General features: G+C 37.4%; 1 protein-coding gene across 1 annotated transcript in view; it reads right to left on the reverse strand.

Moving 5' to 3' along the window:
- The window catches only part of VIPR2 (vasoactive intestinal peptide receptor 2), a 65,224-nt gene that overhangs the window by 16,200 nt on the left and 24,564 nt on the right, over positions 1-24,460 (reverse strand). The window contains exons 5-8 of the mRNA XM_063324431.1: positions 9,280-9,377; positions 4,814-4,955; positions 1,500-1,650; positions 513-573 (exon numbers count right to left, since the gene is read on the reverse strand). Of these exons, the coding sequence (XP_063180501.1) occupies positions 513-573; positions 1,500-1,650; positions 4,814-4,955; positions 9,280-9,377 (452 nt within the window). The remainder of the gene's footprint in view (positions 1-512; positions 574-1,499; positions 1,651-4,813; positions 4,956-9,279; positions 9,378-24,460) is intronic.

Raw genomic sequence — 24,460 nt, forward strand, 5'->3', positions numbered from 1 at the left:
CTTCCCTTGCCAGGAGCTGTGTCTAGCTCTAGTTAGTCATAGTTTTACGTGACTACATCCATCTTACATACATTTACATCACATTGCTCCACTTCTGGGAATGTAATTTAGATATATCCAAAGTTATCCAGATTTCAATCTTTTCAGTTGCTAGTTAGCAAATTAGAATGCCCAGCATCTTACTGCACTGACCCAAGGACCCCCACTGCTACTTTAAATATTATTTTGACTTCCAAAGCAGATAGCTCTCTATGTGGGTCTCAAGGGGTAACGTTAGTCATAACCTATCTCTGATCTCTCCTGCCCTTAGAGTTTTTCACATAAACAGCAAACATAAAGAACCTGTTGAAGAACTTTCAAACACCTGTCCCTTTATTGCCACCTCTGAAATTTCAGTTCTGTGCTCTTCCCCTTCAGAACAGCAAACTACCTTTGTGTGAACACCACCATACCCAAGGCAAGGATTGTACAGGCACAGCCGGAGGCTTTAAGCTTTCTCTCCACACACTTACCCCGTGTCCTCTAAAATGATCCGTGTCACTGTCCATGTAATAACGAATATGGTAGGGATTCCTGAAAAATCCCAAAGAGATTTAGAGGATGATCACAACAATATAAGTCCACAAAAAAAAAAAAAAAAAAAAAAAGAAATTTCAGCCTGCTAGTAACTAATTATTCCCCAAATATACAGCATATAGCAAACACCTTAGCGAATGGAGGGAGAGGCCCATCTGATGAGCTATGTGATGTTAAGCAATGTATTACAAACAAAGACTGCAGGGAAGTGGGTTCATTTCTTACAAAAACGCAGCCAAAATGACTAATACACAAAGAACATGCCTTTCATAGGTTTCTTTCAAGTTGTCAGAGTGACCTACAGGGAGACAGATACAAGTTATGCACTCCCAATTCACTTCCAAGGACTACACTATAAAACCAAAGTGTAAATCATTTTATAAGGAACTATTCCCACACGCTGGTTTATTCCCATTTCCCAGCAATACCTAAATGTTTTATGACCACCTATTACTGGAAGCTTTAAAGTGCTCTGTAGAAATATCATTGCGCTTTCTGGAAATTAAAGGAATACATGTATTTAAAAGCAGAGGGACAATATTATTGAGCTTTTCAAAAAGGCAAATAGCATAGCATAGCCTGTGGCTGTGCAGCTAAACTTTCTTTTTCCTCCCAAATTAGGACAGACTGAATCATCTGTTTTGTGGTGGCAGCGCTATATCCTGAACAAGCCCTGGGCATTGTGCACATTGGCACAGGTCAGAGCCACGCCGCAGAGCAAGCTAGCAGTTATGCTTCAGCAGTGTTGTGCCCGCTCTCTCCCACGGCACAGCAGCTGTAAACTGTGCTGGAGCTGAGCTGAGGAGCTAGTGAGTCTGAGGAGTCATCCAATAGAAACGGCATGACTACCTCGCTATGCAATATTGAATCTCATACATACAGACACAAGAAAGAACGTTACTGGACGATGCTTAAATTCTTACCCCATCCAATCAGCAGGTAGACTGTGAAGTGTCTGTTTGGGGAGAATATTAGCACAAGGAGGATGTGCAGGTAAAGTCCTTCAACTAAGAGCCAGTAAAAGTTTGCCATAACACCATACTGAAAAAACACCAAAATAGCCTTGCAGCCCACCTGAAATATGAGAATAGGGGTCAAAGTTGTTGCAGGAAAGATGCTGTATTATTCTGTTATTAATATATCCTATAGAATCACAGAATCACAGAATCTTAGTGGTTGGAAGGGACCTCTGAGATCATCGAGTCCAACCACATAAAAAAAAAAAAAACAAAACCACACACACACACAAAAAAAACCCACACACCACACAAAAAAAAAAAAAAGCGCCCACCTACTAAACTCCAGGTTTAAACTCCACCTAAACTCCACCTAAACTATAGGTCCTAGCTCTCCATGTAATACTAGTAACCCAGGTCCAGTGGAAATTTTTTTTCTTAATTCAAGCAAATTGAGACATTGTAAATGTTAGAGTTTATATAAAAAGAAAATTAATTATTAAAAAAATATTTATATGTCTCTCGGCAAATTTGTTCAGAAATTTTGAAAACTTCATAGCATAAATATTGTAAAAGGTGGTGATTATCAATAAATGCAATAGTTAATGAAATGCAATTAAATTGCACTTTGCAATAGTTAGTTAATGAATGGCTATTAGAATAAATAATCAGCTACTAGGTGGCTAATAAATATATTAAAATCCCAGCTGGCTTCCTAACGTAGTGAAAATTAATAACGAAACTACTTTATTAATTTGTCAAGGCTAAATGGGAAACTGAGTGAAAAATATAACTTTACATGATGAATATTCTAAATAGAGTCAGAAGAAAAAGTTGATGGGACTTTTAAAAATTATGTTTTCCCTTTAGAAAATGGTTCGGTGCTTTTTAATTAACAAACCACATGAGCATGTATTATAAAATGAAGTCCCAACACACTTATAGTCTGCGTGATGGTCTTCAGAATTAATTTTCAGATGTCTGTACTGCTGATGTTCCACAGTGCTGGCTGCTGCTACTTTGGTACTTCCCAGCAGGAATCTGGGATGTGAGAATTGAACAGAAAAATGTTTCTGCTGAGACTGAGCTGAGAAATGTGATGATATGGTGAATGTGACAGACTAAACAAAATGGACTAAATAAAACTTCTAGTTTCTGCTGCTTTACTCCCTTCCCCATTTTAAATACCTTTCATACCACCACTATTTCTGTTAAAATTCCAAGTACACCAAATACTGAGGAATGAGTAAAGTAGGTAACTTACTCATTTAGCGATTTATTCCTCTGTCTAAACATAGGTGTCTGTTATGAAGTGAGATGTCCTCAGGGACCCCAGTCACCAGCTGCTAAGCCAGAATGGCACAGGCCTCATAGAGACACTGCTTTGTATCCATCAGCCCCTTGTGGTGTCTGATAGCTCAGTGCATCCCAAGTAACATACATGCCTGTATTTATGCCTGTGTACACGCCTATATAGACAACTAAGTAAGAGCCCAAAGGTTTGAATTCATTTCACCTAATTTTAGCTGCCTACAAGCAAGGTTTCCAGTGAACGCTAGCCACCTACTAGCCAACTAGCTCCTTATACAGCTCATGAAGAGAGGCAGGCATGTCCAGAGAGAGTCTTAAAGCAGATGAGATAAACTGTCCAGTGAGAAAGACTGAAACCCAGAGAAACAGCTTAGTTCAGTCGTCTTGTTTGGTGAGGCTAATCTTACCTCTGGACTTTGTTTCCACTGAAGGGATAATCCAATGCAGACCAGTAATGGGCCAGAAAAGTTAACATGGAGAAAACTAAACATTCCAAAATGCAAGCTGAAATTTGCTATTATGCTTATGAATACTTGCAACTAGATTAGCAGGCAAAGTCTAAAATTTTTGTAATCTCTTTTAAATTCCAATACTCCTTTGTATTATATTCTCAATTTACATACTAGAATCCCGCATCAAAATATTTCCTCTTCCTCCTGCAGCTAATCCTGTATCAGGTGTATTTCCAGATGCTGACCAACGGACGTATCTGTCAGTAAAGAGTTAGCCAAAATTATGGCTCTGTGTCATTCAGATCCAGGACCTAATTACATTGCATTTTGAATTGTGTGCTTTTAGACGTCTGTGCATGCAGCAGAACTGTGGAACATCACACACATGTGACAAAAGAGGCAAACCCTACATTCTGTTATGGAAGAAAGGTATTATCCAGCCAACGCAAGAGAAAGCAGCCTTGCCAAGCTGGTGTCAGATCATCCCACACATAATGCAACAGAAATTACTCAACAGCCCAGAAAACTGGACATATTCAAAGTACAAGGCTTTGCAGCCAAAAATAACTGAAAAGAAATCACAGAAATCAAGTAGTATTCTGAGAGTCCATTGACTCATCTTTCAAGGACCTCAGAACTTTTGATTACCCCTCGCAGCCTGCCTACTAACTTATCTGCTTTGGGTCTACTAACTCAGAGCCCATTTGTCTTCATTAGAAATATCCCAGATTATGAATTCATACATACAGCTCGACAGTCACTGCTAAGAACTTTATGCTTTGGGATGATATGGCTTCATCGATATAAAAATATCTTCCTTCCATTTTTTCTCACAAGCTTAAACTGTAGTAAATTAAATGCAGAAGGTATTTAGCAATATTTGAAGGGTTCCTTTGCAGCACTTTTGCTGAAACAACGGAGGCAGAGAATGGGGAATATCATATAGTGGTCAGTCTTCTAACAGCAAGGCTTGAGATTTTTTTAACCCCTGTGCATGAAAATGCAGTAAACTTATTAGCTTGCCAAGAATGCAGATAGTCATAGCCAGAAAGTACAGAGGAGTTAATAAAGACAACTCCTGCAAATATTTAACTCCCTGACTCATTGCACTCCCTCCATTGACACCTGTCCAATTCCTGGACCCCTGATAAAGCTGCTGGAACATTTCCAGATGAGCTGCCTTCAACCATTCCTAGCTAATGGCACTCCTGTTTGTCTTAAACTCTCCCAGCTGATTAATGCAGTGGCCATATTTATTCTGAGCTATAGCTGGTCATGATTTGTTTTGGCAGATGACATGTTGTCCCTTCATGGCCATGCAAAACAACATTAACTTCTCTTACTTCTGCTTCAACCTTCTTTCTCTGGCTCATTCTAATAGACCATTTTGCTAGTCATTATATTCTCTGCAGAATTGTATTCACTGACAGCTTGGTATTCCTAAATATTTAAGAGGATCAGAGAGGAAAATTTAGTGACACAACAGTATTATACCACATAGCAAATGAGGTTTATTACCCATGAGGTTTGATCCTCTGGACAGTGAGCTGTGTTGGAGCTGGAATAGAGAATATCATCCTTGACTAAAACAGAGATTGCTCTTAGAATGAAAGAGAGGAACAGGTTCAGATGGATGTAGTTCCGAGTACAATGAAGTTTTCTAAGAAGAGATTTAAAAACAGACGTTTTAGATTCAAGACAGAAAGCTCTTGAACAGACTTTTATTACTCTCCAGTCATCTCTTAGTAATATGAACCTTGGGTAAAAGCCTACCCTCCTCCTCTACCATATTGTCAGTGCTGCCTTGTTTTCTTTTGTCATCATCATCATCCTCATCACCATTATAGGCTGTCCAAAATACACAAATAAAGTATTTCTTACTCCTTTTCAGTAAGTATAACAGACCAAAAGATCCCAGAGGTGTTTCTCCGACAACATAAATTGACAATAAGCATAGATTATTACATCCTTCTGCATGTGCACTCATCCCAGTGTTTTTCTTGCAAATAAAACTTTGAATATCCTGGATGTATTTCTGACATGCTCTCACCTATTATTTTCATTTTTTTTTTTATTTATTTAACTGCTGCATTTTGCTATATAATGGCTTTTCATGCTATGATGTGAGTGTATGGAGGAACAACTAAAAAATGCATTCAAAGCATTAGATCGCCCATTCTTTCTATCCAGTGAGATGTAAAACTTCTCTTCCTTAGTCCAGCAGCCATGTGAAAGCCTGACAAACAAATGACAAATGAATATTCCAAGTAAGTGAGTGAGTGCCCAGGGGAAACAAGTTATAAGTTGAGGGCTTTTCACTTAAAAGACATTCCTTTCAAGATCTTCCCATCTTACAGAACTTTTTTATAGCAAATCCCCAGAAACCAAACTGCACCTTGAGCTGCACCTGGAAATAAGCCAGCAGCCAGGACATTTAAGCAAATATGAGCAATGAAAGAATGAAGGTGCAGTGGAAGCTCAAAGTAGTCTTCACGTTTTGATTTTTACCGAAGAACACTAAATAATCGATTCTGAAACTGCTAAAGCAAGCATAGTTACAGTGAGTGCAGGGAAATATATAACAGATCCGTCTTGCTAGCCCCCACTTTGGCAAAGGACAGAATACCAGGCTGAACTAAAAGCAGTTGTCAAAAATCCAGTGATTTCTGTGGCTAGGCAGAACTCTATGCTAAGCTAGAAAGCTCTCCTTTGCTGAAACAGCTTCTGAGAAAATCTGAAATACCACTATTACTTTGGACTGCCTCATATGTTCCTATAGAATTCAGAGATACTTGCAAGCTGTAAATGGGAGGAAAATATTCTTCTTGAGTAACTAGTTTAGATTATTACTTCTTCATCCCATTCAGTAGCTGAAATAATAAATGTTGGATATATACAATGCTGTCAAACCAACATTTTGGAGGTAGTGGGCTAGAAAGTATTTTTATTTGGGATATGTATGATGATTAAGAACAACACAGTAATACTGTTATTTAACAATGAAACAAAATCTATGATGCCTATTTCTTTGATATGACTACCTCATGACACAAAAATACCATGTGAGGAACAGTTGCAGCCAGCTGATGCACATGACAGCACATCTTATAGAAATGACAGAGATTCATATTTTTCTCCATGGTAAGAAACACATATCAGAGAAACTGACTTTTTTTTTGAAGGTTTTGCTACACAGGACTAATCCCAAATGAAGCACAGTAAGATCCAGAATATCAGTTATGTAGAAATATACTGTTCTACAATTTATTTTCACTCCGAGTTGTAATAAATCAACCTTTTTTAAAATATCTGAAAAATAGTATTTATTTTCAAACATTTTTATTTCAACTTTTCTAAAATTTTACAATATATTAAAACTTAGACATTCAAAATGAAGAAATAGCAACTTGCATTCTCAGAAGGGTAAAGCAACTTCTTTTGACTAAATTAAAATTATTAGCTTTGCTCTTTATAAATCAAGTTTGCAGAAGTAAGAATGTGCCTGATAAATTGGCAACCTACAACAGCAAAACACCATGCCAGAAAGTAACCAATTAGCTTAATTATAATAAGTACATAGAGTATTACGTGGGGAGTGGCACCATAGTAACTTGAAAAATGCCGTCAGTTTAGTCTGGCAAGGTATTTACAGATATTCATGTTTTATGTCTTTGTTTTGAGATTAAAAGATTAGCCAGATATAAAATCCTTCCCTTTTACAATGCTTCTAAATGTGTCCTCCACAGATATTAATAATGGAAACCCATATAATGCTTCTGTAAAGATGAAAATCAAGTCCAGTTCTTTAGAAGAAATGTAAAAAAGAATATTGCAACTGTATGGAAACTTTCAGAAATAACTCTCCCCACCCAACAGTTCCGCCTTTCATGTGCTTATAGCTGATACTGTGAACAACTGCAAAGCCCTGAGGCTGAATCTGTTCTGCCAGACAGTACGTAACAATATATAATGGACTGCAGAAGTCAAGTCATAATACTTAAAAAAAGAATTTCCACTTCCTTGTCATGAACACATTACCTACAATTAAATTAAACTCCACATTATTCCATGCTTTCTTTCATTAAAAGTAATGCACATGTTCAGGATCAAACGCAGGATAATTTGAAGCATAAATATACAAATTTAGCAATGCACAATTTTAATAATCTCTTGTGTTACTAATATCCAGAGTTGAAATTCTAATCCTGCTGGATGAAGTCAGGATTTTGACAACCCTGCAGCATTAGTAGCTTCTGATTTTTAACTCACTATTTAACTACCAAATCTCCTTTAGATAGCTTCACTTATAAGAGTTTTTCTTTGTCCTTGTTTTTTAAATACAGCAAGGTGAAAGTTTGATGGTTACATGCAAAGGTGAATGTGTTTCAGTGGTGAATGACTGATCTTTATAAACAGTATATATATAAGTATGTTTCTTAGATCGGTGGTAGATGACTATTGAAAAGTTAAAACTTACAGAAACATTCCTATTTTCCTTAAAAATTACCATAACGTATGGGATGCCCTGAGAGACAAACAGACACACACACATAGCTATTTGCATTCACTTCTATTATTGATAGTTTACAATTGCTTCAGCTGCATCCTTTCATAATAACTGGCTGCTTGCTACATGCTTGGGAAACTATATATATTGAATTATATACTGAATTTTTACAACTTATTTGGGTTCCTAATTCAACTTACTATGTTAGGAGGCCCCTACACTCCCTGTAGATAACAGAGAAACAGGCTTCTTTAGGGGGAGACTTAGAAGACCCAATGTTTCCCCCCTGAAAAAAAGCCTGTGTCTTTCCACTGACTCAACAGAGAGACTGGGGAGTTCTCAACTTGGATATTTAAACTGAAGTTGAAGGTTTTGAGTACACTTCTGAAATTTTTGATCTGTTTGTTATAACTGGCTTCTGGTGACGGACAACATCCAGATGTCTATAACACACTGTCTTAAATGCGTTATTAGGTTTTAGCAGTTTTGAAAATGCACGATCTGCCTGTAGCGTTTGCTGGTAGACAGAAAATAACCATGAGTGACTCAATTCTTTTTAAAGATATTACAAAATATAATTATGGGTTATATATCTGCTCTGAATAGCCTCTGAATATTTAAATACTGAGAAAATTAGACGGCAGACTGAAAGGCTTACAGAACTCACCATAGGAATATTTCATCAGAGGAATGAGGCTCTGACAAACAACATGCTGTCCTCTACGTACTATATGTACTTTTCTACCAAATCTGAGAGATGCACTTTCATGTTTTTCTTGGTGCAGAGTGGAAAAGAAAAGTTGCGTGAAGTTTATAATGGAGAATATAAAGGCTATTCTATTAGACAGGCAGAAGTGATACATAAAGGCATGAAGGTGGAGAGACTGAGAAAAGCTATGACACTGATACCATTTGCAATTTCTTTTACCAGTTGGATATTGCTTTTAGTCTCAGAAAACTCCCAGAAACTAGGCAAAACCAACAGACAGTACTGCCGTTCCTAACTGCCTAACAAAAACATTGCACACCCAGTACTATCCTTCAGCCCAGTTATCCATACCTTTACAACCCCACTTGGAGAAATGAATGATTACCTTTGATTATAGTACCCCTGGAGACCGCTCAGAAGCTTCTGCAAGATATGGCTGCCCACTTGTCCAGTGCTGAGACCAGCATCGTACTAATTTTCAAGAGCAATTCAAAGTGCCGATTTTAATAATCAAATAGAAAATGCTTTATATAACCCATTCCTAAATGACTGGTTTTTCTTACATGGGCTATAATGTCTGTAAATTTGTAAAGTGCTTTGAAATATTTTAGTATGACTGGTGCTAGCAAAAAATAAGTTAGCATTACATTATTGTCAGCTGTTTAATGGAGAAAAGTGTAAAACCAACTCATTTTCTAAATATCTGAGCAATCAGATAAGTTAAAACAATCTTATCATTGTTCATGTTTACTCATGAAAAATACATACCTGAAAAGGCAAAGAATTATACTTCCTGTTGTAAGAGCAATCAGAGATACGCTGTGTCCAAGAGTATAAATTGCCTTCACCCTTACATAGAAGTTGACCTGCACAGAAAAATATATATGCAGAAATCACTTACTGAGATGTAAAATTGACCGTGAAATAATATAATTTTCCATTAAATAGCTCTGAAGGCTAAATAAATAGCATTATTTTCACTCTTTGCTCTACAGTACATGATGAGAATATTGTGTCTTTATTCCAACATATTTTTGCAATGTGACATCTCAAGCCAATTGACCTCAGTAGAAAATTCAGCCTCAGGAACTCAAAACTTAGATAAGACTTAGCTGGTACGATTTCAGCTGATTATTCCATGTCAATGAGGTCAAAGAAAATATCAGATTCATCAACTTCCATAAACACAATTAAACTGGGAAGAACGAGCCACGGTTTGAAAGATAGGATTATCTCTGAAAAAGAGAATCTCTCTCACTCCTTCTGCTCCAGTGTACTTCATTATGCATTTATGTTTAATTTTAAAGACATGTTTAAGTCTCATTAATTTCCTAATCTAAATGTTCAAATCTTTATTAAATTGTGACCCAAACAATCCTTTCTCTCTTTAGTAAAGTTATTTGCTAAAACTTGGAAAGGAAATTTTTCAACAGAGAAAAACAGACTGAAGTGCACAGTTCGCTGATTAACCGCTGTTATCTGTAAATTTACCAGTTACATATTACATTAAACCCTATTTTGAACGACAACATCAAGAAAAATAATGCTAAATACTCTCAGAATTAAGCTGCTTCTTCATTTATGCCTACAATAGTCGTTAGACTGACATGATTTTCCACTGAAGCTAGATAAAATATTAACATTGCAAATTTTTTTGCTATGTTATGAAATTAATGATTTTAATAGCAATGTCGAATGTGCTATGTATAACAAGCAGAATTTCAATATTTAGTGCACATGGCTATAGCACTCCCCTTCTCAAAAGTAGTTTGTAAAAAGTAACAAGGAAGCAATACTTTAAAATAAACTAAGACAGCAAAGGAAAATGCAAGTCATTTAATATATTTATTTTTATAGCATTTAAAAGGACAAGTGAAGAAGTGACTTCTGCAATCCCAATTCATGATGAAATTAGTTGGACTTTCACTTAACAAATATTATACAGGTATGGAAAAGACTAAATGAAATGTTAAATGAAATGAAGAATCTTGAAACTGCGCTATCATAGATACAGTTAAAGGGGGAAAATAAAGGAAACATAACTGCCATAGACCTTAAGTGTATTCATAGCAACGGTCATGCTTGCTAGGAGCTAGAAGTGGTATACGAGGAGTCAAAGGAAACAGAAATCTCTTTTTTTAATTAGAGAAGTAAATTGTGATGACCTTTTTGACAACAGTCCTGACATTTTAATGTTCTGTTTGCTTTACATAATATTCATTTGCTGCAGAGATAAAGAAGGAAAAGATGGACTTAATGAAGATTCCAGTGTCATTAGAATGACCATAAGAAAGTTCCTTGGTCAAAATCCTGAATAAATATTGTTTGCCTTTTTTTTTAAAGTTGGTGTCCCTGGGCGGTTAAAAGGATAAACCCTAAAGTATTACTTTATTGCTCTCTATAGAGTCTGCTGGCTATTTGCAGAGCCCCACTGCATTCCTGAGGATTCTCTGTGGGCATAAAGGGCATAAAGCATTCTCTGTAGGCTCTATTTCACCTAGTGTTACGTGCCTACACTGCAAATATAAACATCTAAGGCAATATAGGGTCTCTTCACAGGGCCTTCTAGGAAGCACTTCTTGTATCTATGCAAGCAGTCAACATGGACTTCACTGGATGTATTTCTACAGACAATGAAGAGGCCCCACGGCGACTAATTCAAGTGTGGCTACCCAGAGTGTACAAATGCTTGCCCCAAAAAGATCCTGGTTTTCCACATGAATCCTATGTTTGCTAAATAAGACTATAAGTAGTTCAATGTTCCTCGAACAATGTTTCTAGAAGTGTTTTCAAATAGAATTCTAAGAACATTTTTTTCAAAACTAACATAAATTCACATAAAATCAGTTCTGAAGAACTGTCCTTTAATTCCCTGCTAGAATGACAGAATTATAGTCCAGTCCCCAGTTTGGCTCATTTCTGGACGGCTCTAAAAACTGTGCCTACAGACAAGCACTGCAGAGCACCCCTACACTTCTTTAATTTGGCTTCTCTCATAGCAAAAGGAGCATCAGCCAGTCTCCAGACAATTTTCTGGAAATAGAGTGATAAACAGTTTCTCAGCCACAATTACAACAGCCCATGGCACCAAAAACACTGCAAATACTTTGGGCACCCTCCTTCATTCATTCAACCTGACCTGCTCTGCAAAATGACGGAAAAAGGATGCTCCAATAATGACTCAACAATTTGGCAGCCTCATGCCCCCTCATCAGTAATCTGGACTAGAAAATGAATTTTAGTCGCTGACCTTGTGCACATCAGGAGTTGCCAATATAGTGTAAAGCTTAGAAATGATGCACAGCAGTTCCACAACATGTTCTATTTGTTACCAACTTGTTGGCATTTGCAGACACCACTAAAACAGATTTCTGCTGAGTGCACAAATAGAAGCCTGAATAGTCTCTAAATCAAAAACTCAACATCCACCATGTAAATTTGAGGGAGATAAATGTCACTTGCAAAAGAAGTTGCAATGACAATGAATCTACATTGTTTAAATACTGAGTGGAAATTTTCCTGTTCACTATCATGGAAAAAAAATATTAGCAGAGATATTCTTTTAATAGTAAGAGAGATGTTCAACATTTCATTACTGCAGAGCAGAGACAGGGGTGTCCCCAGGTATGCACAAAGCATCTGATAAGGGTGCACACAGACACAACTTTACACCACTGATCTTCTTATTCTGGGAACTACCAACCATCAAGCAGCTTAACAAAGCCTAACATCTGTATTTGTTGATAGCCTTGAAAGGAAAAAATTTAAACCAGGACTTGTGATGTGAATTGTGTCCTGGCCCTTCCCAGTGCCCAGTAGAAATGGGTTCTTCCCTCCTATTCAGGTTTCCTGTTGTGCTAGAAAATCTTAAAGCAGCTGTAAGGTCCCTTTCTGCTGCTGAGCAGCCAAAGTGTGCTATGAGTTGGTTATAAGATCTGCTTCAAAGACAGTCTTAGGTTTGCCTAAGGAGCAGAAATAACTCTGAGACAAGAAGCGTGTAAGTTTGACACATGACAACTCATGCATTTGCTGTTAAACAGATGACTAAACTGACCCAACTGTATACTTTTCTCTAAGTACCATGTTCTCTATACTTATTTGAGATTAGTTCCTTCTGGCTAGACATCAAACTTCCTCCCATCATCTCCTTGCTTCATTCAAAAACTCTCTTGTGCCGACTTTCTCGCTGTTGACTTTTAGGTTAGGCCTTTGTACTGGTTTTGGCTGGGATAGAGTTGATTTTCTTTGTAGCACCTTGTAGGATTTGTACTGGAAATAGTGCTGATAACACAGGGATGTTTTAGCTATTGCTGCGCAGTGCTTACACTGAGTCAAGGCCTTCTTTGCTTCTCACGCTGCCCCACCAGTGAGGAGGCTGGGGGGGCACAAGGGATTGGGAAGGACACAGCTGGGACAGCTGACCCCAACTGACCAAAGGGATATCTATCCCGTACTATATGACACCGTGCTGAGCAATAAAACCTGGGGGAAGGAGGAGGAAGGAAGGACATTTGGAGTTAGGGCATTCATCTTCCCAAGCCAACGTTACTGGTGATGGAGCCCTGCTTTCCTGGAGATGGCTGAACACCTGCCTGCCGATGGGAAGCAGGGAATGAATTCCTTCTTCTGCTTTGCTTGTATGTGTAGCTTTGCTTTACCTATTAAACTGTCTTTATCTGAACCCGGGAGTTTTTTCACTTTTACTCTTCTAATTCTCTCCCCCCAGCCCCCATGTGGGCGAGTGAGTGAGCAGCTGTGGCGGGCTGAGCTGCCTGTTGGGGTTAACCCACAAGAGCCTTGAAACCCTTTTTCTGCAAATCACATAAAGAACTCTGCACACATATGATTCACAGGAATTATTAGAAGCTGACAGGTTTAGAAACATTGTTATTTTGATGCAGGGATCCTTAAAAATATGCGAAGTAATAAAATACTTTTAGCTTACATTAGCAATTTTGATCCATATTTTTGACTATTCTGTTGCTAGTGACTACTTATTCCATATTTACATGACAGATCAAAGAGTCTGGCAACCATAAGAAGTAATTTCAACTTGCATGTTTCCTTTAAACAATACAAAGTATTTTTTCTTGAACATGTTTGACATTTTTGAGAACTCATTACTCAAGTCCTTGGCTTCTACCTGGAACTAAATATAACATTAGTTTCTCAAAAATGAGTCATAACATCCTTTACTATTAATTCATCCAAAGGGTTTCTGCATATACTGAAGGGAGTGGATTTCAAAGACTGTACTATGGCAGTACGTCTTTATTGTGTGACTAATCCAGGCTGTAAAACATACACAAATGCAAACATGCTACACATCTTAGTGTCACATATAACGATTCAGTTAAACTGTAGCAGCACCTTTACATGTAATGTCCTAAATATCTGAAATCACGATCAGTCAAAAGTGTGCATTCTGCTCATCAACGTAGAATACATCAACTCATTGATATTCATTCTCTCCTTTCAAATACATAAAGGAAAATCAAATAGAAAATAACATAATTCTAGCTATAAAATATCTAAACAATTAAACTCCATTATCAAATTGCCTTTTTTGCTGGCCAGACTAAATAAAGTGAAGATACAAACTCACTACACTGAAATGAACATGCCAGATTTAGCACCAGCTGATTTCGGATCAGTACATGAGGTAAGAACAGCTTTGCTGGCTATCATGGATGATAACTTATTACCAAGTAAGAGAGGACAGAGATCTGTTCTCATCTGCCAAGATCCCACTTACAACATTTTACATTACCAAAAGGTTTGCCCAACTTTTCTGACTTTCATAGCAACAGACATACTAGCTTCCCTCCTTCCGCAGCCAGAGATAATGATTACAGAATCAAGACCTGAAAAAATGCAGTCAAGAAAGACATTCAGTGCACCCTTAAGTAGACATGACTATTTGGTCAACACAAATTCCACTGACATAATGAACAAACTGTACCTATTTGCCTAAATGTAGTCATCCAGTACTACTTAGGGTATCACGGAATGGTAGGTTTTGGAAGGGACCTCTGGAGATCATCTAGTCCAATCCCTCTGCCAAAGCAGGTTTACCTAGAGCAGGCTGGACAGGAACGCCTCCAGGTGGGTTTTGAATGTCTCTAGAGAAGGAGACTCCACAACCCCTCTGGGCAGGCTGTTCCAGTGCTCTGGCACCCTCGAAGAAGTTTTTCCTTATGTTCAGATGGAATTTCCTGTGTTCTAGTTTGTGCCTGTTGCCTCCTGTCCTGTCGCTGGGCACCACTGAAAAGAGTCTGGTCCCAACCTCTTGACACCTGCCCTTCATATATTTACAAGCATTTATGAGATCCCTCTCAGTCTTCTCTTCTTCAGGCTAAACAGACCCAGGTCTCTCAGCCTTTCCTCATAAGAGAGATGCTCCAGTCTCTTCATAATCTTCGTAGACCTCTGCTGGACTCTCTCCAGTAGTTCCTTGTCTTTTCTTGAACATGTGGCCTCACCAGGGCAGAGTAGAGGGGGAGGATGAACCCTCTCAACCACGCTCTTTTTAATGCACCCCAGGAGACCATTGACCTTCTTGGCCACAAGGGCACATTGCTGGTTCATGGTCACCTCGTTGTCCACGTGTTCTTGTTTGAAGTAAAACAGAACCAAGCTTCTGTTTTGTAGTTTTACTTTTCAGTTAAGCCTCTTCTAACTAACTCTACTCTCTGAAATTAACGGCATATTTTTCAGACAGTATCCACTTACAGAGTGATAAGACATGATTGTTTATAATTTATGCCAAAGAATAGTATTGCTATAACAACCAAGGTCAGCTAACTTTGTTATACGCCCCACTGGAGGGCTGTAAGCAGAAAAGTGTAGAGTGGTTGGAATAGTGGGGAGGATTGGACAGGACAGGTGACCCAGAACTGACCAACAGGGTATTCCATCCTATCTGCATCATGCTCAGTATAAAAGCTGAGGGATCACAGGGTCAGCCTCTTTCTTCAACGAATGGTGTCCAAGGAGGACTCTCTCTGTTCGTCTCCCTTTGATCCTGATTTGTGCATTCCTGAATCCAGATCCAGAATCCAGTTTCCGTCTATTGCTGAGTCCAGTCTGCGACTTTCCCAGTGCCTGCTAGTGATGTGATCATCATCCTGGGAGCTCGGTACGGTTTTGTATATATTGTATATATTTCATTATTTTCTTTTTATTATTTCATTAATATTTTCATTAAAGTAGTTTAGTTTCTTTTTAAACTCAAATCTCTTTTCTCTCTCATCCTTCTCCGAAGGGGAGAGAAGTAAAGAGAGCATCTGTTGTTCATTTCAGTGGCCAGCCCAGCTCAAACCACGACACCATCGGGACTCCCAGGTCCCTCTCTGCAAAGCTGCTTTCCAGCAGGCCAACCCCTAACCTACGCTGGTGCATGTGGTTATTCCTCCCTAGGTGCAGGACCCTACACTTGCCCTTGTTGAACTTCATTAGGTTCCTCTCCGCCCAGGTCTCTAGCCTGTCCAGTCTTGCTGAATGGTGTCACAGCCTTCTGGGGTGTCAGCCACCCCTCCCACTTTTGCACCATCAACACACTTGCTGAGGGTACACTCTGTCCCCTCATCCAGGTCATTGATGAATACGTTGAACAAGACCGGACCCAGAACTGACCCCTGGGGAACATCACTAGCTACAGACCTCCAACTGGACTCTGTGCTGCCAATCACAACCCTCTGAGCTCTGCCAATCACAACCCTCTGAGCTCTGCCATTCAGCCAGTTCTCAATCCACCTCACTGTCCACTCACCTAACCTCCACTTCCTAAGCTAACCTTAGTATCCAAGACAGATGTGACAAAGGACCTCTTTGCTGGAATGGCAGTGAGAAGTCGAATGGCATTAGATACCTATGCTTGGGCTACCACATGAAGCCCTGTTTCCACACACTAATAATTAGACACATACAACTCAAGTAAATACCTAACTTCAGGAATTTTGATTTGCAAGTTAGATTTCATCCTTCCAGGTTTTAAAATATGTGGTAAGTATATGAATTTGATGTGGTTGACTGTGTCAACACAGACATGATTGAGAGACCCAATAAATTTGTTCCAGCACCTGTTCTGATGTTCTGAACGCACACAGCTGAGTCAGTGCCCACCAGATAAGAAAACCTGATGCATAAGGTGAAAGGTTTCACATTCGGCTTCTACTGAATGGGTAAGAACAAATCTCTTGTGTTCTGATCACTTCTTCTGATGCAATTATTTGCGATTCAACAAGTTCACTGCTTATAAAACAATCACCACTTGTGTTATCATATAATTCCCTCATCTGTGTATTGTATTTTTATGATGTTATTAATGCTTTAAAAGACCCAAGCATACCAGATCTAGACAGTGCTTGTATATTCTCCTTCATTTTTGTCTTGCCTTGGAAGCTTTTGTTTAGGAAGTATGTAAATTGTTTGGTGCCAAGTATATCAAATTTACATCTATGTTTAGTCTGCATTGCCTTTGCTCACTTTTTCCATATTTTTGCCCATCTTAATTTCGGAATGAATTGCACCGCTCCTACATTCTTTTCCTTTCCTCATTCCTGTCCTAGACACAGCAGCTATTATACTTTCATAAATTAAGAACACAGAATCACCTGATTTACAGACTCTAATGATCCACGGTCACTATAGTCTTTAGATGGCATGCATTAAGTTTTTTATAGGAATGATTCTGGAACAGAAATAATTACTGGGAAATGGCAGTCAGACCTATGATCCCATGGGAAAGCCTTGATTCTGCTTATATGCTCTCCTTGATGTCAAGAACAATTTGAACTCAATATATCTTTTACTTCCACTTTTCTTGGAATCCATTACACTGAGTAACAACACTAAAATTTGTCTGGTTTATGTAATTCAACTCTTTTTTTTAATTTTTGTGGGTTTTTTTTGTTGTTGTTGAGATCTCTATAAAGTTGATTTTAGGATAAGCAATTTTGCCTTCCTGTAAATGTTTTCCATGCCCAGGAATGCAAAGTCCCTGTTTACTTCTTCAGAACAAGTTAGAATAAAGTGCAGGACAGTACAATAAAGAAACAGATGCACTAATAATAGCCCCTGATTTCTGCAGGGATGAAGCCATCTGAGCTAGGTATCAAGATTCTCTTTATAACCAATGAATAGAAGCGGCAGACTGCTATTCATGTCATCTTAAGACAGGCATCTAAAAAAATTTAGAAGGATAGTGAAGTAAAAACCCCTACGTTTTCTTCACCAAATAGGAATGGAACCTAGAGAGACTAGCGCAGACACATATGACAAATGTCTAAAGTTAGACAACATGACTCTGTCCCAAGAGTTTCTCCACTGATTTGGTCAGCTTTCCATCAGGCAGCAAAAGCATTACAAAACTTCGTTTTTTATTTTCATTAAGATTTTTTCCTTTATTCTTTTTTCCCATCTTTTTTTGAAGGCCAACATTTGAAGTCCGGCATTTGTTTTTACTTTTATTCGGAATTTTTCCAACTGAGGTCCAACTCCCGTGGGATTTCTGACACCACAGGTCTGTTTTCTCAGTAACAATATCATGATGACAAAATAGAACATATTCTTTTAAAACCTTTCAAATAACTATTGGTGACTAGGTGAAATGAATAAGGTAAGACTCACTTAGCTTAATACATTTAACAGTGGGATATAATCTTTCTAAAAGGTAGGCAACTCAACAGAATTACTCATTGTCTCCCAAGATGGGGGGAGTCAATGGAGAAGAACAGACTCTTCTACATTATGATTCATGTGCTTTGTTGTAGCAATTCAAAGAAATCAGGATGATATGATTTCCATCCAGGCTTCAAAGGCTAGATCTCCTTTGACTGTAGAGAAGGCATAGGCTGTCTGGATTAAATGCAGATGAGTACACTGTGCAATCTAGTCAGATGGAATTCATCTGACTTGTAATTCTAGTCATGCAAAAGTACGTATTTTTTGCTTACTGTTCAAAAATCTCGGTTTTGTGATGTATCCTTACATTATCAGCCATCATACTATTACTGGTAACTGCACACCGTCCTAGTGATGCCAGTGTGTAACATAATGAGCATGTATCTCAAAGTTGCTGAAGACTAATGAAAAAGAAACCAGTAGAGCTTCGTACAGAGAAATGGCATGGAAGTGAGCGAGGAGGCGTTTTTGAAGGCTAATTTACTAAAAGGTCAGGTGTCAGAAGCTACTGATTAAGCTATGCTTTAAATACTGTTTCCCCATGGAAATATATAAAAATTGTGGAGTTTAATCTTGTGTTGCACCATTTTCACAATAGATAGGGGCTTCCATATGGATGTACAGCATGCAGATGATGTATACTTTATAAGTCAGTTAGAAATTAAGGTAATTCAAGTAAATCTAATTTAAACAAAATTAAATAGAATGTTCACCAAATAAGCTTACTTCAAAACCACGTAGTTAAACTGATTAAGGTTTTTGGGTAGCCAGAGTTTGAGCCTTAGTCTTTTTAATTCATTTCTTCTGTTTTTTTCTGTAATGTACATTTATTCAAAGCAAGACACTGGTCAAAAAGAGTTGTCATTCTCATCAGACCTAAAGTGAGCACAGAACACGTAGTGAGCATACTTCCAATTCTGGCTGCTGTAAACTGCAGATATTATTTTGTTCAAATATCCTGTGCTTTTCTCTTAAAGGATATCTTGCAGAAGACATTAGAGCAGAATGATTTTGTAGTATGTAAAAGAAAACCAATATGTTAATTTTAAATTTGTTGGTTTTTAATAGCATTCCTCTGTTGAATTTGTTTAAGGAAAAGTTTTGATAAAAGCAATTTCTCTAACACATTTTTTAATCTTATAATCAATGTCCTGGAGCTATGTCTCCTCTTAATACCTCACCGTATAACTTGCATTTTTGACTTGTACCCTCTAATTCCTGAGATGTGAATCTAAACTCAAATGGGTAGAAGGAGAGAGAATATTATCATCAAAAGGTATTTTTTGCCTGATGGACTCCTTCCCTATGAATAAAATACTATCTGCAGTTTTTACCAATAAAGTATACTGCATGAAGTTCTTGACTGACCTGTGTGTAACAATGCCTTTACAATGTCCCAGAGAGTTTAGATCTAATTCATAACCCCTCGGTGCTCATGGTTAAGTGGACAAATTGTTACTTTTTGGGTCTGCTGTTGACTGGGTTGGCTAGACAATGATCTGCCATCATGCTGCCAAGTTAACCAACTTTGGAGCCTGTCAGTTTGCAAAGGCATCAAATAAACAGACAAAAGGAATGACATATGAAGAAAAAAAAAAGGATGTTATTTTAAAAAATTGTTCATAAACATTCAGACAGAAGGAAAGCAGCTTAAATGGATTTGCAGGCAGTCTCAGAATTCAACACAAATTTACCTAACAGCATTTCTGAGATTATTTTTATGTGTAAGGAGTAAATTTCGAAAGTCCGTAGTAAAAGCACCTGCTAAGGTGAACAGTGAATAGTCCAGAAATCCCCTGAAGGCAACAAAGGATTCCCACTAGAGACATCCTTTACTCCAGTTCTCTCATGCTTCAGCTATTATCAACTTGCAGTCCTTGAGAGGGTATCTAATGGTCAATTCTACAGCACTGGCAAGAAATACAGGAGCCATTATATTTACATTCTCCCGAGAGTTATGACCTCTATATATAAGCCATGTGTCACCTCCTGAAGTAGACGGCACTATACCAGATATATTCACTAAGTTCATAGAAGTGAAAGTCGAAAGGTCCTTCACCTTGTCAATTTTTGAAGGCATCATAAACCCCATTATTCAAGTTGGGAGCTGGACTATTGTCTAATAACTCCAACTGTGGATGTAGATGCATAAATTGCATTCTACTGCATGAACTTACCAAAATTGTTGCTGTCTATAAGCAAACTTGCATGAGAGGTGTTGATATTACAGAATTGAAAATAGTACTTTAAATATTTTTCAGCCACTAGACTATATAATAAGAGAGTGTTCTGCACCAGCATAAAGAAAATAGCTGTGGTTCAAACAGCACTGAGTTGATTGAAAGACGTCCAACAAAAAAGCCGGACTTACTTCATTTTTTTATCATTCTATACCACCTTGAAAAATCTGTCTAGATTTGATTTCAGAAAAACTCCATTGACTGAATATTTTGAAATTGGACTCATATCTGATTTCAGAATTCTTAAATGAAGGAAAAAAAGGTGAAACCCCGCGTGAGCTTTCTAACAAAACATCAGTTGTCCAGCCACCCTGATGTAACTCTGCCTTTAATTTAGCCTCTAGCTACATACTCTGAGCTTCACAGTAACTGTCAGGCAGCCTGGATGGAAAATTACTCCCGTCACTTCTACCCACTAGGGAAAATAGAAGAGGTTGTCTTCCTCCAGAAAAAAACCACATTATTTAAAATAATGTTTCTGGCATTCTGTACACACACATGACCCCTACAACACTAAAAACAAAACGAGAGTCCTGTGTACTTTTAGTCCAGCACAATAGCTGCCAGTGTCAGCAGGACTGAATCTATCTGCTGGCCATTCATCTGCCAAACGGACGAACATGAAATACCTACACGGAGGTATAAGTCAGGATTGCAGCTGATCAGCCAAGAGTACTTTGACATTACCTTAATATTGACCATGGTTATTTTGTTCAAACTAAGTACAAGCAAATAAGAAATAATTACACAACTGAAATTATTCTATCATACAACACAGATTTTTAATTATTCTCTATTATACACCTGAGATTGTGGCTATATGAGTACATTTCCTTCTTTCAGATCATTTTACCGGTCTAGTATTATAATGAGTAGAAATCTTAAATGTTTTAAAATTTTCTCCTGATCAAAAATTAACCCTGCTTCTCAAACTATTGCAAAGCTAAGTAAACACTACTACATTTTGAATCCATTACGTCAAAAATTATAATCGTTTAAATCCAGGTGTTACGATTTCAAAAACAAGCAAAAATTTTAGATGATTAGCATGAAGCACTTTATCAGACTGAGCATCAAAGAGGATGCAATCATACTGCTTCTTAAATTTCCTGTATGAGTGTAAATAGAAGTGTCTTAATTTGCCTGTAAGACCTCTATAACTCCTAGTGACTCAACAAAAAAATTGGCAAATGGTGTTCTGAAATTATATGTTTATTAAATATACATATGACCCCCATAAAGACAAAGCATTGTGTTGTGGTAGTTGAAAACCAGGAAATTACTTTAGATTAATATTGACTTAGTTATAGCTATTAAGCATTTGTCACTACTCTGTATTTTACATAGTACCATTTAGAAACAAACTCTTTATATTGTATTGCAGCAAAAGAGACAGGTAAAGCAATACCAAATGTGATAGCACATAAAAATCAATTTCTTTCATGTAAGATGGGCGTATCTCTTATTTATATATGGGCGTGTATTTCTTATTTACTGTTCTGTGTGAACCATAATTAGCCAGTTCTCAAATAAACTTTAGCTTTAACCTCTGAACTTAATAAAAATTTTTGAAGATTGGCAGGAGTAAAATGAGTGCAAAGGAGGCACGGATTGACCAAAACAGAATTTAAAACTAAATTAAAATTTTAAAGGATTTTAACACAGACTAAATATCAAAACCCATTTAGATTTTGTAACTGTATTCAAAGAATAAACAGATTCAAGTCATGCATATGAAACTGAAATGCCATTATGAAACAGAAATTGAAATGGCATGAAATTTTCTGCATCTCTAACAAAAATAGTACTTTTGCAGCAGTACTTAGAACAGCTGGCCTCTGCAAAATATTCACATGATTATCTGAGCAATACTGATTCAAAATCTGAAATCCAACAATTTACTTTTAAAGTTTTGAGGAAAATAGTCAAATTACAGTCACTAAACTAAACTCATTAGGTAGGTAGGCACAGCAAAAATCAGTGGCTTATGATTTTCAGAACAATTTTCTGGAAAAATTTACAGAATCTGTAACTGCTTTCTAGACTATAAAGACCTAATCCTAAAATATTTCCTCTTTTTTTGTGTGTCTACCTAATGTTAGCAGGTTTTAAAAGAGTACAAAAACGCACAAATATAAAAATAAATTGGATTAGTACGAGTTTGTGTAATTAGTGTTATCTTCAATACACTATTTGTAAAATCTGTTCTTATGCACACTTGTGTTTTGTTTTCTTGGAACAGACACCTTTTTCTACTAATGTTTCTGTTGAAGTTAGTTTTATGTTATTGTGATTAAGTTCAGGAGACAGAAGTCTTCTGTTTATTTACAGAATAGACATAGCACGAAGCTTCCCAGGCAATGTTGACAGTTACCCAGTGGATCTTTCAACCTCAGCCTTGGTTTGGAAGGACCTCTAGGGGTGAGAGGGTAATTCAGTGCTGAAGGACAAGATGCTCTGAAGAAAGTTTGGGGCTTGATTCTTTGTCCAAAGGAGTTTTACTATTGACCAGATGTCATCCTTAACATATAAATATAAACTGAGATAAAGAGATGGATTACATGTTGTGGATAATTTACTTTTTTCTTATCAGGCACTTCTACACTTTTTTAAATGGTGTAGAGCGAAATAGAACTCACTAAAGATATATGTAATAAAATTGGTATTCCTTTGGGTATTTAATAATCTTTATGCAAGTAATTAATGATATCCCTTTTCCGACAGGTTTCTCCTTCAGTTCACCTTAAACCTAAACATCACCCAAAAAAGTTGAGACCAGTATTGCCTTAAGTATCTCTTAATAATAGTAACATCATTAAGAAATGAAAAATGCAGAATGTAATGTAAATAAATATAGCATGGGTATAAATAAATATAGAAAGCATGGGTAGATGGCTGCCCTGCATTACATTTTTTTGAGAGGGAAGGATTCAATTTAGACTCAATACAAACAATTCATTAGTCCACTGCAATGATCCACTTCACAGACTGTAGTAATGCATTTGTTTTCTAAAGGTAGCTACAGGCATTTAGGACAGCGTTTGGTTGTGTCAGTCCTGACCTCACTGCCTTCACTCCCCTTGCCTTGGGTCATGTATCTGTATCGGGCAGTGGGGAGCACACCCAGGATGTTATATCTGACAGCAGCCGAAGAGTCAATGCTTCAGGGAACTGGACAAATAGGGGAATACTTCTTCCATAGATAATGCTTCTACTTATGCACAAGCTGCAACGGTATCACCACAGCCCTGAGGATCTTTCCGCAAATTTGTCTTTGTCTGAGCCTATGCATTCAAATCCCATAGCCTATAACTTGTATGTCATTTTTTGTGTTATCTAATAAACCTCTGGCCAATTCACACTAAGATTAGACAATACTGTCTTAACTGACCCAGTCATTATTTTAAGTAAAGTGGACACATTTCAGTCCTTTATATTCACCAGCCATCTTGCTGTATATTAATAATGCTGACAGAGAGTTTAATACCCTCTGAGGACAGCTAGGACACATCTCTAGCTTGTTCCGTCTAGACAGAAGATGTCAAAATATGTCCCCATGAAAGGAAAGATTGTGTTGAGGCTTGGACTGGGTTAACACACCTTGACGCATGTTTCCAGCATGGTCAAATCAAGCCATTCATTTTCCTATTGTGCTGCCACAACCTCAACAGAAATATTAAACGGAAAAAAAAGACACTTATTTGATGAATCTAAATCTTGAAGGTTAGCAGTAACTAGTTTACTTACAGGAAAGAGATTGGAAGTATATAATAAAGGTTTAGATCTACAATTTGATGTGATAAAAACATACAGACAGTTTGTTCAGGCACTGTTATACTTGTCAAATTGGTTGCCTACAAATACAGACAGGAGCACTAAAGAATACTAACAGAAGATCTAAAACAAAATAAAACATTCTATTTAAGGGTGCTGTATCAGGAACTTATAGTTAATTTCAAAATGTTAAGCAAATAGTTTATTTTTATAGAACCTGCTAATACACCATTTGACATGGTATAAAAATT

Source organism: Chroicocephalus ridibundus, chromosome 2 (genome assembly GCF_963924245.1).
Source record: "Chroicocephalus ridibundus chromosome 2, bChrRid1.1, whole genome shotgun sequence".
Classification (NCBI taxonomy): domain Eukaryota; kingdom Metazoa; phylum Chordata; class Aves; order Charadriiformes; family Laridae; genus Chroicocephalus; species Chroicocephalus ridibundus.